Raw genomic sequence first — 11,738 nt, forward strand, 5'->3', positions numbered from 1 at the left:
TTAAGAACCTGCCACGCTCTTCCTTACATGTGTGTTTCCTTCTTGCTGGAAATGGGCGAGGCCTTGGAGGGTCTCAAGAACCAGGAGGGGTCAGTTCCCTTGTGCTGGGTCTACCTTCTAGAACATACATCTCAGAGGGAAGCAGCAAAAAGAAAATCCTTATAGAGAACAGAATGCTTTTTATAGTTGTTTTTGTTTGCTTTTTAATTTGGCTGCACCACACAGTGTGTGAGATCTTAGTTCCCTGACCAGGGATGGAACGCGCGCACCCTGCAGTGGGAGCGTAGAGTCTTAACCACTGCGCCGCCAGGGAAGTCCAAGAACATAATGCTTATTAACTGTAGAGAGCATGAACAATATTTGTGAAGTATTATGAGTTTACATTGATATATTCCGTATAAGAGCTGAGGACTAATAGTGCTGTTTTTGATGCTTTTGAAAGAGATTACTTATATACTGGGCTGAAATAGTCCGTCGGCATATTTTCCCCTGCTTATACTTGTTATAAGCCTATTCTCATGTAACCCACAAGATTTCTTCTCGCATGTGTGAACTAGTGCATAATTTTCTCTCCTGAGGGTTCCTTTAAACATGTGTTTAGTGTTTTCTATGCAAACGCTTCTGCTGAGCATTATTTCACTTAATCTTCACAACACACCAATGAAGTAGATGATAATATGGTCATTGTCACCTTCCCATCTTGTAGATCAGGAGACAAGTAAAGGGACATGTAAGTCCCTTACCCACTATCACATTGCTAACAGCTACCGAAACTAAGATTTAGGAGTCCAAGTTTTAGAACCCTAGAACCCACACTCCTTACTGGAATCCCCGGCTACCTCTCATGGATGCTTCACTGGCATTGATCTTGGATTAGGTAGTTTAGTAACCTTTAAAGTTCCTTCCAATTATGCAGTTCTGTCGTATAAGAATAAATAGCACTGTATCGCAATGGATCAAGAAATGAAGACTTAAAAAGATGGAATACCATGTCCAAAGATGCAGAGGTGTTGAGTTGCAGAGCCAAAATTCAAGCCCAGGTCTGCTCCCTCCAAAGCCCAGCAGTGTATGAGGCATCCATGCTGTTGATCAATGGGATACCCTATCCCAGGCCTCCTGGGAGTCTGTGGTTGGCCAGTAGATCTTGATAACTTGTGTGTTGGCCTTCAAATCATTGCTCAGAGCTTTACATGATAAGCAAGCTTGGGCAAGATACTTAACTCCTCTCAACCCCTATTCTCCTGTAAAATGGAAATACTACCATCATTATTAGGGTTGAGGATTCAGAGATGCCAAGCCCTTCTTCCTTCCCCACCCCTCCTCGATGATTTCACTGCCCACCCATTCCCTGCATCCCCCAAATATGGTGGCATTTTGTGAACATTTGAGCCCAATGTTATTTGGATTGGTTTTTTTTTAAGTCTTCCATTCTGCAGGGTAGAAGATACGCTGCCAGTTTCATGAAAGAAATGGACTTCCAGTTCCTAACAATTGCTTTTTTATCCTTCTTTTATTCAGCTTCACATGCATCAAAAACCTCATCTCTCCCAGGCTATGGGAAAAACGGGCTTCACCGGGTGAGATTTCTCAATCACTCTTATCTGAGTTTCTTCCTTCTTCAGTCCTGATTGAAGTGCTGACATGTTGTCTGAATACATCTGACAATATGATCTCAGTGTAGGATATAATGAAAATTGTAATCTCCTGGTAAATCACTTTGAGTTACAGGCAATATAAAATATTTCTATTGCGAGAAAGAGAAATTGACTTTAGATAAAAGAATAGCCTGTATAAACTTATGGGAAGACTAGATTAATTGTGTGGCAAATATTTCTACAATCAAGCAAAAAGTAATTTCTTGAGCCATTATCTCTGCTTCAAAAACATACAGGAAAGTTTGTTGCAACCTCGCTCCCCACAAAGCATAGAACAGGTGTAATTGTGTAGCTGTGATGTGGGGAAATGTGTTTTTATTTATCAGCAAGAGATACTTGCTTATGAAGGGCCTGCTGAGCGCTAGCACTTGATATAGGACAAAACACAAGTATTGCATAGAAGAAGAAATACGTGGGAAAAGTAATGGGAGGGTCCAGGAATTCAGCTTGGAGGGGGATTCTTAGCATTTTGTAAATCCTGTCTTCCTTTTCACCTGACACCAAAACAAGTGCTTTAGAGCATATCTTCTAATGGTGTGTTTTTCCTCATTTCAGCCTGTTTCTACAGACTTTGCTCAGTACAACAGCTATGGGGACGTCAGCGGGGGAGTGCGAGGTGAGACCCCTGCGGCCGGGTGTCGGCGGCTGACCGTGGCCGTGGCCGAGGGGGAGGAGGGGCTGGGCTGTCACAGGCACGCTGGCTGGGCTCAGGCTGTGTCACATCCTACGGTTGGGTCACATCTGTCCTTTGAGCCAACAGGGCATTTATTAAAATCCCAGAGGATCTCTCCTGATGGGAGACCACAAGAAGCGAGTTTGTAGGAGGGAATTCCTTGCTCCTAGTCTGTGCTGAGCACTCGATTACATCCCTGGAGTCCAGTGAGAAGCAAGACATGGGCCTGCCTTCAAAATACACGTGGCAGAGACAGAGACAGAGAGAGAAAGACAGAGAGAAACTCTGAGAAAAATGCTATGATTGGAGATGCAGGGAGAAGGGAGGAACACCTGCAGGGTGTCAGCTTCCACAAGAAAGGGTGTTTAAACTGATAGATAACTAAAACCAGAGCAGTCATTTCCAGGCTTCAGGGTGCAGCCGCGCGATGTGCGCAGAGACCTGGAGCCGGGAGAGAGCGTGGCTTGTTGGGGAATGTTTGGAGAGTTACAATAGGATATAGTTTCTATTAATGTTTCCATGTTTTTCCATGGTCTTGCTCTTCTGAGATTTTCTTTTTCTTTCCTTTCCAGACTACCAGGTATGGACCACGGCTTTCTCAAGCTGGCCACACCGACAAAACCGCCTCTTTCCAACGCAGACTTGTTCTGCTGCTGCTCCAGGGAAGGGTTTCTGTTGAGGAGAACCTGATTTTGGTGGACCCATCTCATTGTTAGTCCACAAATGAGCAGCAGGCATGCCTGGCGCCCAAGTCAAACTGGTCCTGCAGGCCTGCGTGACCCAGGCTAGGTGTCTTAGGACTCTCTTGCTTTGCCTTGGAGAGTCCTCTCTGGGGTGGAAGTGGACCAGCATCAAGGGTCCACACACCTACAGTTGTTTTTTCTTTTAGTTATAACCACTCACTCCTTGAGGCCCTCCCCTCCTCTGGGTGGTCACAAATGAAAAGCAACTCCTGTCTTGGCCAATAGGAGAGAGCTACTGTGGTACCATTCCTTTTTTCCTAGAACCTAAACCTTGTAAAATAATGATGGAGAATGAGAAAAGGGGGGAAATGCAAAGAAAACCAAGATTAAGATTAAAAAAAAAAAAAGACAATCATAGACTTGGCAGTTCTTTGGTGTACCACATACTATCATGCATGGAGCCTACATTCGGGGATTGGTCAATAGTTATTAAGCCAGGATCTTTCATCAGCTGGAATATAAAAGAGCACTATTCCCAGTATCCCTGCTTTTATTCAGGAAGAAGCTCATTTTGAAAAATCTAGGGTAATGAAGATGACACATGTCTAAAATGGTGGTGAGGATCTGAGACCCAAACAGGGAGGTCTGGGAGTCCACAGAGCTCTCCCTCAGCTCCCTGCGCTGCCGTGGGCTCCTCCTGAAACCTGCTTTTCTGTTGCAGACCCTCCCGGATGGTCACATGCCTGGAATGAGGATGGACCGAGGGGTCTCCATGCCCAACATGTTGGAACCAAAGGCAAGTGTGGCTCTTCTCTTTCCTCCCACCTGGGGACAAAACTGGGACATATCCCTAAAAAGATCTGATTTTCTATCTTTTTCACCATTTTCAGTGTTCAGACCCACTTGGCTCCAGGCTGGTGCATTAGGCAAGCCGTGTCATAAAGCATCTTTCCACGCTGCAGGTTTTGTCACACCAAGCCAGCAGGTTTAAGCCCTCGCTGGGTCTGGTGCTGTGTGTTCACAGTGAAGAACCAGCCCTTCTCTCTTATGACCTCGGTATCCACTTGGCCCCTGCCATGAGCACGGCCAAGCCTGCCCAGTACTATGTGCAGCAGCTGCAGCCCACTCCAGATAGGGCGACCAACACATCCCAGCTTGCCCAGTTATAGCACTGAAAGCCTTGCATCTTGGGATCCTCCTCATTCCCGAGCAAACTGGGATGATTGGTCTCCTCAGCTCCAGAACATCCTGTGACTGCAGAGGTATCCAAGGCCTGTGATCCTTGGTGACTATAACTGGGGCTTATTTCAACATGTCACCCACTAAAACACAGCTTCTGGGGCTGCCTGGCTCCCTGGATTCAGGAGCTGGTCATGGAACAAGATTGTTTAATCCTGCAAAAGTGTCCTGCCTTGGAAAACATGTACCTATCATTTCAATTCACTTCTAATTTTTACCTTCCTCCCCAGTACATAGCAAGTTGTATCTTTTACTCAACAACGCCCTCCGGAGGCAGAGTGCCGCGTGAGACACTTGTGGGTGTTTGGAATGTATAGGAACCTGCCCTTGTCTGCTGGAGGCTTGAGCCAGGAACACCCAACACTCTCATGCTCTAATCATAGTGTCTCAGAAGCCCTGTCTTGGGAGTCCTAGATTTTAGGTAGCATCTGCTCGTTAATGAAATGGACAGCGGGGGGACTTCCCTGGCGGTCCAGTGGTTAGGGCTCCACGCTTCCACGGTACAGGGCACAAGTTCAATCTCTGGTCGATCTAAGATCCCACATGCCACATGGCCAAAAATAAATTAAAAGAAAAAAGAAAAAAAAGTATAGCCGTATTCTAGAAGAGGTGTTTTTCTTCGCTTCTCAGATATTTCCATATGAGATGCTGATGGTGACCAACAGAGGGCGCAACAAAATCCTAAGAGACGTGGACAGAACCAGGCTAGAGGTAAAAAAACAAAAACAAAACTTGTCCCAACTGCATATTCCTGTGCATTTCCCTCAACTTTCCCCTAAAGAATGTTCCATTTAAGGCAAAAAATAAAAAGGATCAACTTAGGTAGAACTAGGCTATCTTTGGAGGAAAACTCAAATTGGTACTTAGGAGGTCAGCATAAAAATATGTGGTAAAATTCAGAGGAACAACCCAGGAGATGCAGTATGATTTTAGTCATTTTCTTTGGAAATTCGATGTTGCCCTAATTTGTGGCTGGTGATGTAGAATGGAGTTTCCATCACTTTTCAGATACTCCCAAATCCTTATATTTCTCCGAGCCTGGGTTGAGTTTGTTGAGATTGGGGAGACAGCGTTCAGCAGACGTGTGTACTGGACAAGTTTCTGTCTTGGCTGTTTCCACGTTCCTTGTTGAAGGGTTAGCTGGGCACACATACCTAAGACCTCCTTAGACACGGAAGACTGATCTTTGTACTTTTCCATCTGAATGGTTTTAATTGAGAAAAACTCTGGCTGCCAGTCTCATAAAGAGTCATTAATTTTCTCCAACAAAAGGCAGTACCTTTGTATGTGAGGTCAGGCTGGCACAGAGAATAAAGGCTCCACTATCCTAAGGGAACTTTTCTAGGCGGGACGAGAGATTGAAGTTCTCCTCAGTAGACCAAGCATCCACCTGAACTCCTGTTGCTGAGCCAGGAAAAAGCCCCAGGGCTCCCAGAGGACGATTCTGGAAGTCTCTCTCTGGCTTTCTTCTTGCTCTGGCCCATTTTCCCTGCATCTCCTCAGCATCCCACGGACCTGAAGTGGAGTTGCCTCCAGCATAATGAATCACCTTTCCGTGCCCCATCACCAGTCAGTGTTATTATAATCATCAGTACTCCACCAGCTCTTTTGTTTGGTAGGAAGGGTGCCACACCTGGCCCGACCAGGTAAAGAACCACTGGGTCCAGTGCCTACTAAGAAGCCTCAGAGATAAACTCCTCTTCCATCATTCTGCCTTGCTCTTCAAAATGATTACTTGTAAACTGGAGAGCAACTGTCAAGGCCAAGCATGTGGCCATCAGGACTGACCGCTGTTCTTTTCTCCCATCACAGCGCCACTTAGCCCCAGAGGTGTTTCGGGAAGTCTTTGGAATGTCCATCCAGGAGTTTGACAAGTTACCTCTTTGGAGACGCAACGACATGAAGAAAAAAGCAAAACTCTTCTGAGTCCCACATGTTGAAAAAGCAATTAGAAAAGGACTGCCCATGGCGGTGACATAGGATGTTGTATTAAGGCCCAAACTTGATTGGAGAATTTGGAAACTACTGTCCCTCAGCAGCAGCCAAAAGGGAAAACCTGATTAAAACACCCATGAGCCAAATATTGGGCCAGCCCATGGCAACACTCGCCCAGAAGCAGTGAGGTAGAAATGTCTGTGTTCCCACCCTCGACAGTAGTGTTCACGTGCGACCTTTTTCCATCACCTTATGTGCACAACAGGAGCTACTTCTTTTGTTTCCGTTCAACTGTTATCCAACAATAGTGCAACTGTATGGATAGAGTCAGCAAGTGCCCTTAGGATGCCACATGGACAAAAGCAGTTGTGATACTTCCAAAGTATGAGTATATTTATTGTGCAGCGCCATGGCTGGGCAGGAAGAGCCCAAGGGACAGACCCATGTGGCAGCAGCCTTTGGCCCACCTTTCCTCACCGGCCTCCTGCATCGCTGCCTGGGCTTCAGCAGGAGGGAGGAGGGAAAGCAGAGTCTGAGCCCCCTGCAGCTCTGTTTCAGTAGCCACTAAAGTCATTTTTAACAAGCTCCTTGTTCCTTACAGTTTGCTAGGACCTGATTGGCACATTACTTAGCTATTATTAAAAAGAAAAAGGAATTAAGAGAAAGAGAGGGAAAAGGAATGAATGAAAATTCTCCTTAAACCCTTTTCTACTTCAGAAAGTGTGTTCCTCCCCACCAAGGACAGGAGCTGTCTCAGCCCCCCACACTTACAGAGAAATGAAGGGGAGAGATTGTCTCCACATTGGCCCAGTTGTATGCTGTTAGATGAGTTTTGTCCAAAGGCCATGGCAGTCTTAACAACAAAAACAAAAAAGTTCTGTCTCCTCCCAATGCAAGTTCTCCCACCCAGCATCTTCTGCTCTCTATCTGGCATCCTCTAAATCACATCAAGCCCTCGCTGATTTTGGTTTTCTTAAAGGTCTTTTCAGTAGTAGGCTAAGGAAAGGCATGTTTTTCTCTTTGAAATCCCTGCAACTCCAAGGTAGATGACCTCAAACTGATTTAATTTGGTCTTTTGAGCTTTCTTTCTTGCCCAGCTCTGTTGACTTCCTGGTTTGTGTGTGCGTGTGTGTGTGTGTGTTCTCACTCACCCAGGGCAGTTTGGGGAGTTTGCATGTGCTTTTAAATTTCATCCCTGCTCAAATGTTTGTCCCACTGTGCTGCAGCCCCTAAGGGACATTTGCAAGGTACACACAATTCAAAAGTCAAGAGTGAGGCATCCCTGCCAGCAGGTCCCTCGTGGAAGGGTGTTGGTGGTTAGAAGCCAGCACATTCCATGACAGATGTAGCTCAAGTCAGCATCAGACTGAAGACCGCAGACCTAGGATCAGACTCTGTGTAGACAGTGGAACATCTCACCAGAGTCCTCAAACTCAGCAACACAAGATTCACATTGGAGCCGAAGATTACACCAAAACTTGCATTGAAGACCCCACCACAGTTCCTGAAAGCCCCTGGCTGAGACTCAGATGGGACGTGAGTCCCATGTAGGAGGTTGTCACATTTATTCTCATGCTTTGGGGCTCTGTTTAAGAATTTATGCTCTATTTTAAAGCCAAAGAAGAAAACATTTGAATTCACCTGTGTATGCCGCTATAAAAGCTCAGAAATTCTTCGTGCTGGCACCAAGTATTAGAATGAGTTAGTAGCTGACACCAGTGGTAAAAAGCAAGTAGAATATTCTTTCTGACCTGGTACTGCAGACCTAACTTGTGACACACTCTAGCAACCGAATACTGTAGTGAACACTCAATTGCTTTATAGTATTCTTTGCTCTTCCTGAGGGAATCTAAACTGCCTGAGCTTTGCTAGACACTGAGTGTTTGAGGACTGTTCTCACAAATACGTGTGTGTGTGTGTGTGTGTGTGTGTGTGTGTGTGTGTGTGTGTGTGTGTGTGTGTGTGTGTGTGTGTGTGTGTGTGTGTGTGTGTGTGTGTGTGTGTGTGTGTGTGTGTGTGTGTGTGTGTGTTGGACCTACTAATGTAGTTAGCAAATGCTCTGGGGAGGTGGATGTGAGACCAGCTCCTCCTTGGTCTGAAGGCAGACTGCAGCCCGCAGTTTTGGCCCTTCATCTATCTGTTGCCCCATGCTGCATTCAGTACATCCACTGTCCCGTCTTCTCTCTGACCTCCCCTGCACGGGCAGCTGGGCACAATGCCTTTGTGTCCTAATCCTTGCTTCGCTCTGGCAAAGTGTGAGGGGTGGGGACCACGGTGTCGTCCCAGCATTTCCCTGCCATGACCAATAACGAGGATGGCCAAATGGATCCAAGGGCCCCGGCTGGAGAAGAGGTTTTTCCTGTTGGCTAATGAGTTATAACCCATGTACTTCCAGGTTAAATGTCAGTGTAAGAAAAATTGCAATGATAGTTAAAGAACTGAGCCCTAAATTTGCCCCCACTAATGAAACTCTACTTTTCTTGTAACTTTTGAATTCAGTTCTGCATCCATCTTGGGGCAAAAAAAAAATTTCTTTCCATATCAAGTGTATTAGCTAATGTAAACTACACCATGCAAAAATGCCTTGCCAGAAAATGCCAGTAGCTTCCTGGCTGCAAACAGAGCAGTGCTGTGCTCTAGGGAAGGGGCACTGGGAATGCAGAGTGGGCTCCCCAGCAGAAGGCTTACAGCCGGAGGGATGGGTCAAGGGGCAACCTGGTTCTTCCAGCTGCCAAATTGAATCAATGGGCTATAACACCCTATCTGTTTTGTTGAACTGGGCTCCACGTGCTTGTCCTGAAAATGTCCAGGTCACTACACAGGAAATCAGCGTTCTGTGCTTGAACCCCGCCCCACATAAAAAATTCCAGCGTTAACAGTCAAATTGATGAGGATTGTTTACTCTAGGAAAGGAAGTATACACATGGCAGGCTTCCCTGGTACATACATAAAGGGCTACATTTTTGAACATTGGGCTTCCTGGTGATTCTTGAAGAACAGGCTGATTGCATGAAGAGCTCTCTGGATGACCTGAAAAGTCAGTGCTTCCTTTAAAGTTTCTTCCAGAAAAGCCAGGATACCATTTAGTCTTCTGGTGTGATTTATGTTGAGATATAAAGAGCGTTTGGAAACTTGTCCAGCTCTCTAGGTGTCTGCATTTCGGTTTGGGTTCGTTATGAAACGTCCTTAATGTGACTTCTTCAATAGCAAAAGGTAAACTGCCCGTTCCCTGATTCCTTGGACAGAAAAGCTAGAGACAATGGGTAATAAGGCGCAAAGGAAAAAAAAAGAATAGTTTCTATCTGCCCTCTCGTCTCCTCAGTGCTCTCCAACTCTCAGTTCTGTTGTTTGCAAGCTGAGTTTCCTCTTCCGGGGTGAGGCTGGAACAACGCTCAACTCCCATTCCCCTCCACCTGGTGATGTCAATCAACTCTACTTGGAAAAGTCTTGCTAGAAGTGTTTCTAAAACTTTCACCTAATTTCTTTATACTTTAAAAGCAAACACCTTTTTCTAAATAATTGCTTCTCAGGTGATTATATTATATATATATATATGCTTTGGCAAGTCTAAAAATTCAAATGAACCACTTTTGACTAGGTAGGTCTTTCTAAAAACTCTTTAAAGCAAACTTGTTAGCGTTCTCCTGTGTGTTGAAGGGGCAGGGGACCCTCCAGGCTGTGGGCTCCCAGAGCCCTCTTTCTGACTGTCAGGAAAGACGGTGGAAGGAAGATGAACTCTGTGCCGTCAACCCTTCTGTGTCCTCTGCAGCAAGCTCAGTTTTCACAAGTCACCTCATCTGTATTTCCGGTCACTGTTTAATGTCTACTTCCTAGGTCAGCCTTGATTTTATCTGACTTGTAAAATTATTTTCCTTTGATAAACCAGGTGTTTGCTAGGATGCCACAAAACTCACTCATTAATACTCCCTTTTGAAGAATGTCTATCCAGGAAGAGAGATTATTTCAGGCTTGAAATTTGCAATGAGACCTTAGAGTGGCGATGTGTGTTAAGGGAACTACCCAACTCTGTTGTAATGAAAGAAAGAGAAACTTTGACTTTGACATTTAAAAAAATCACTTTCTACTTGCTGCCCAGGAAGTAGTAGGGAGATGGTGACTGACACGCTTTGCAAATGGATCTTCACGTTTTTCACTTGGGGCAAGTTTCCTTGATGGCAAACTCAGAAGGAAAGGGGGAAGTGGTCAGTTTAAGCTGAAAAACTTTCTAAACAATATATGTGTACACAGCAAAATTAAACCCAATCTTTTCTGATGCTTAGTGTAATTGAGTGGCAATTGTTATCATTAAATAAACGTCTTCCCAAAAGAGTCTCTCCCAAGAGTGACGATGCCATGAGTCCCTTTCTGAGCCCATTCAGCAAAGGTAGAGAAGGCTGCATCCACTAACATTCAGAAAGGCAGTGAGCCACCTAGTGATCGTGTATGTGTATGTTTCTTCACCCTACGGAAGAGAAGACGAATGTCCACAGGATTGGTGTTCTTTTGTGGTGTTATGTACAGACCCGTCCAGTAATAAACGTGTGTGGTTTCCGTGAGTTGCAGACAATCCTGCATTGAAGCTTTTTGCAGTTCTTTCCTTTTTAAGTTGAGTTTAATGGAATTTTTTTTCAAGTGTTGGAAGACGTACTGTTCTTCCTGCCTTCCCTCCCCTTCTAGAAATATGAAGGCAAATATTTGGAAGAACTGCTGTTTAAAAGATGTATCGTGTCCCCCGTGAAAGCGTGTGGGTGTCTGTCGGCGTCCCGAGTGCCCCGTGCCAGTGTGCAGAGGTGGGGGTGGCCCTGGGCCCGCGTTGCTGTGCTTACGATGCGCGTCCGGCTCCACGCTCCTGCTGAAGTCAGCACCTGCCGCCCCTCGGCCGCCGCCTGCGTCACTTGTCCTCACAACGCAATGAATAAATTCTGTGCTTTATTCGTAACTGCCTCCACACCGTGTTTCCTTTCTGGCTCCCCTGCTCCCTTTAAAGGTCTGTCCCATTTGAAAAAGTGCCAGTCCAACTTCTAAAGACCAAAACGAAATCAGAATCAAACCAAAGCCCTGGGAATGCACTTGTATCACTTAGGAAGGCAGGTTAGAGGGGGGACATGTATCAAGTTGCATTGGTATATTCCAGGACTGTTTGCAGAATAACCCAGGCCGTATTGACCAAGACAACCAAGAGAGAAAAAAATTAATAGAGGTATTGTGCTGTGCTGGTCTAGCTGGTGTTCAGTTTTATTTGTGACACAGAGCAGCAATGGTCTCATCATTTAGGCAAGGCTGGGGATTTGAGGTTTGAGGACAAGAGCTTCTGCACTGCCATGAGTTGGGCCACTTTACTAAGAAACTAGAATGAAGTGGGAGAAAAACATCTTGCAAAACATCTTTGACCTCCACTGCACTGTTAAACTTTAAGCAAAGAAAATCTTAAGGATTTCAATTTACTTGTTATCTCCACCGCCAAGATTTGGGGCTTGCCAGAAAACACAGAGATGTATTCATACTCACGGTGGCCTCTTGGACTGTAGCCATCCTACTGTGTGTCTACCCAGC

General features: G+C 45.5%; 1 protein-coding gene across 13 annotated transcripts in view; it reads left to right on the forward strand.

The window, feature by feature from the left end:
- ABLIM1 (actin binding LIM protein 1) overlaps nt 1–9,477 on the forward strand; it is a 298,002-nt gene extending 288,525 nt beyond the window's left edge. For 6 of the 13 annotated variants that reach the window (XM_057735893.1, XM_057735894.1, XM_057735895.1 and 3 more), the window contains 6 exons: nt 1,519–1,577; nt 2,211–2,271; nt 2,901–2,908; nt 3,733–3,807; nt 4,881–4,961; nt 6,063–9,477. In XM_057735893.1, coding sequence (XP_057591876.1) covers nt 1,519–1,577; nt 2,211–2,271; nt 2,901–2,908; nt 3,733–3,807; nt 4,881–4,961; nt 6,063–6,176 — 398 coding nt within the window. In that variant the 3' untranslated portion in view covers nt 6,177–9,477. Of the gene's footprint in view, nt 1–1,518; nt 1,578–2,210; nt 2,272–2,900; nt 3,808–4,880; nt 4,962–6,062 lie in introns of those variants that run through there. The other 7 variants (XM_057735888.1, XM_057735886.1, XM_057735889.1 and 4 more) reach the window with 4 other exon arrangements.
- Nucleotides 9,478–11,738: the final 2,261 nt, after the last annotated feature.

The sequence above is a fragment of the Hippopotamus amphibius genome, chromosome 5 (assembly GCF_030028045.1).
Source record: "Hippopotamus amphibius kiboko isolate mHipAmp2 chromosome 5, mHipAmp2.hap2, whole genome shotgun sequence".
NCBI classification, from domain to species: Eukaryota; Metazoa; Chordata; class Mammalia; order Artiodactyla; family Hippopotamidae; genus Hippopotamus; species Hippopotamus amphibius.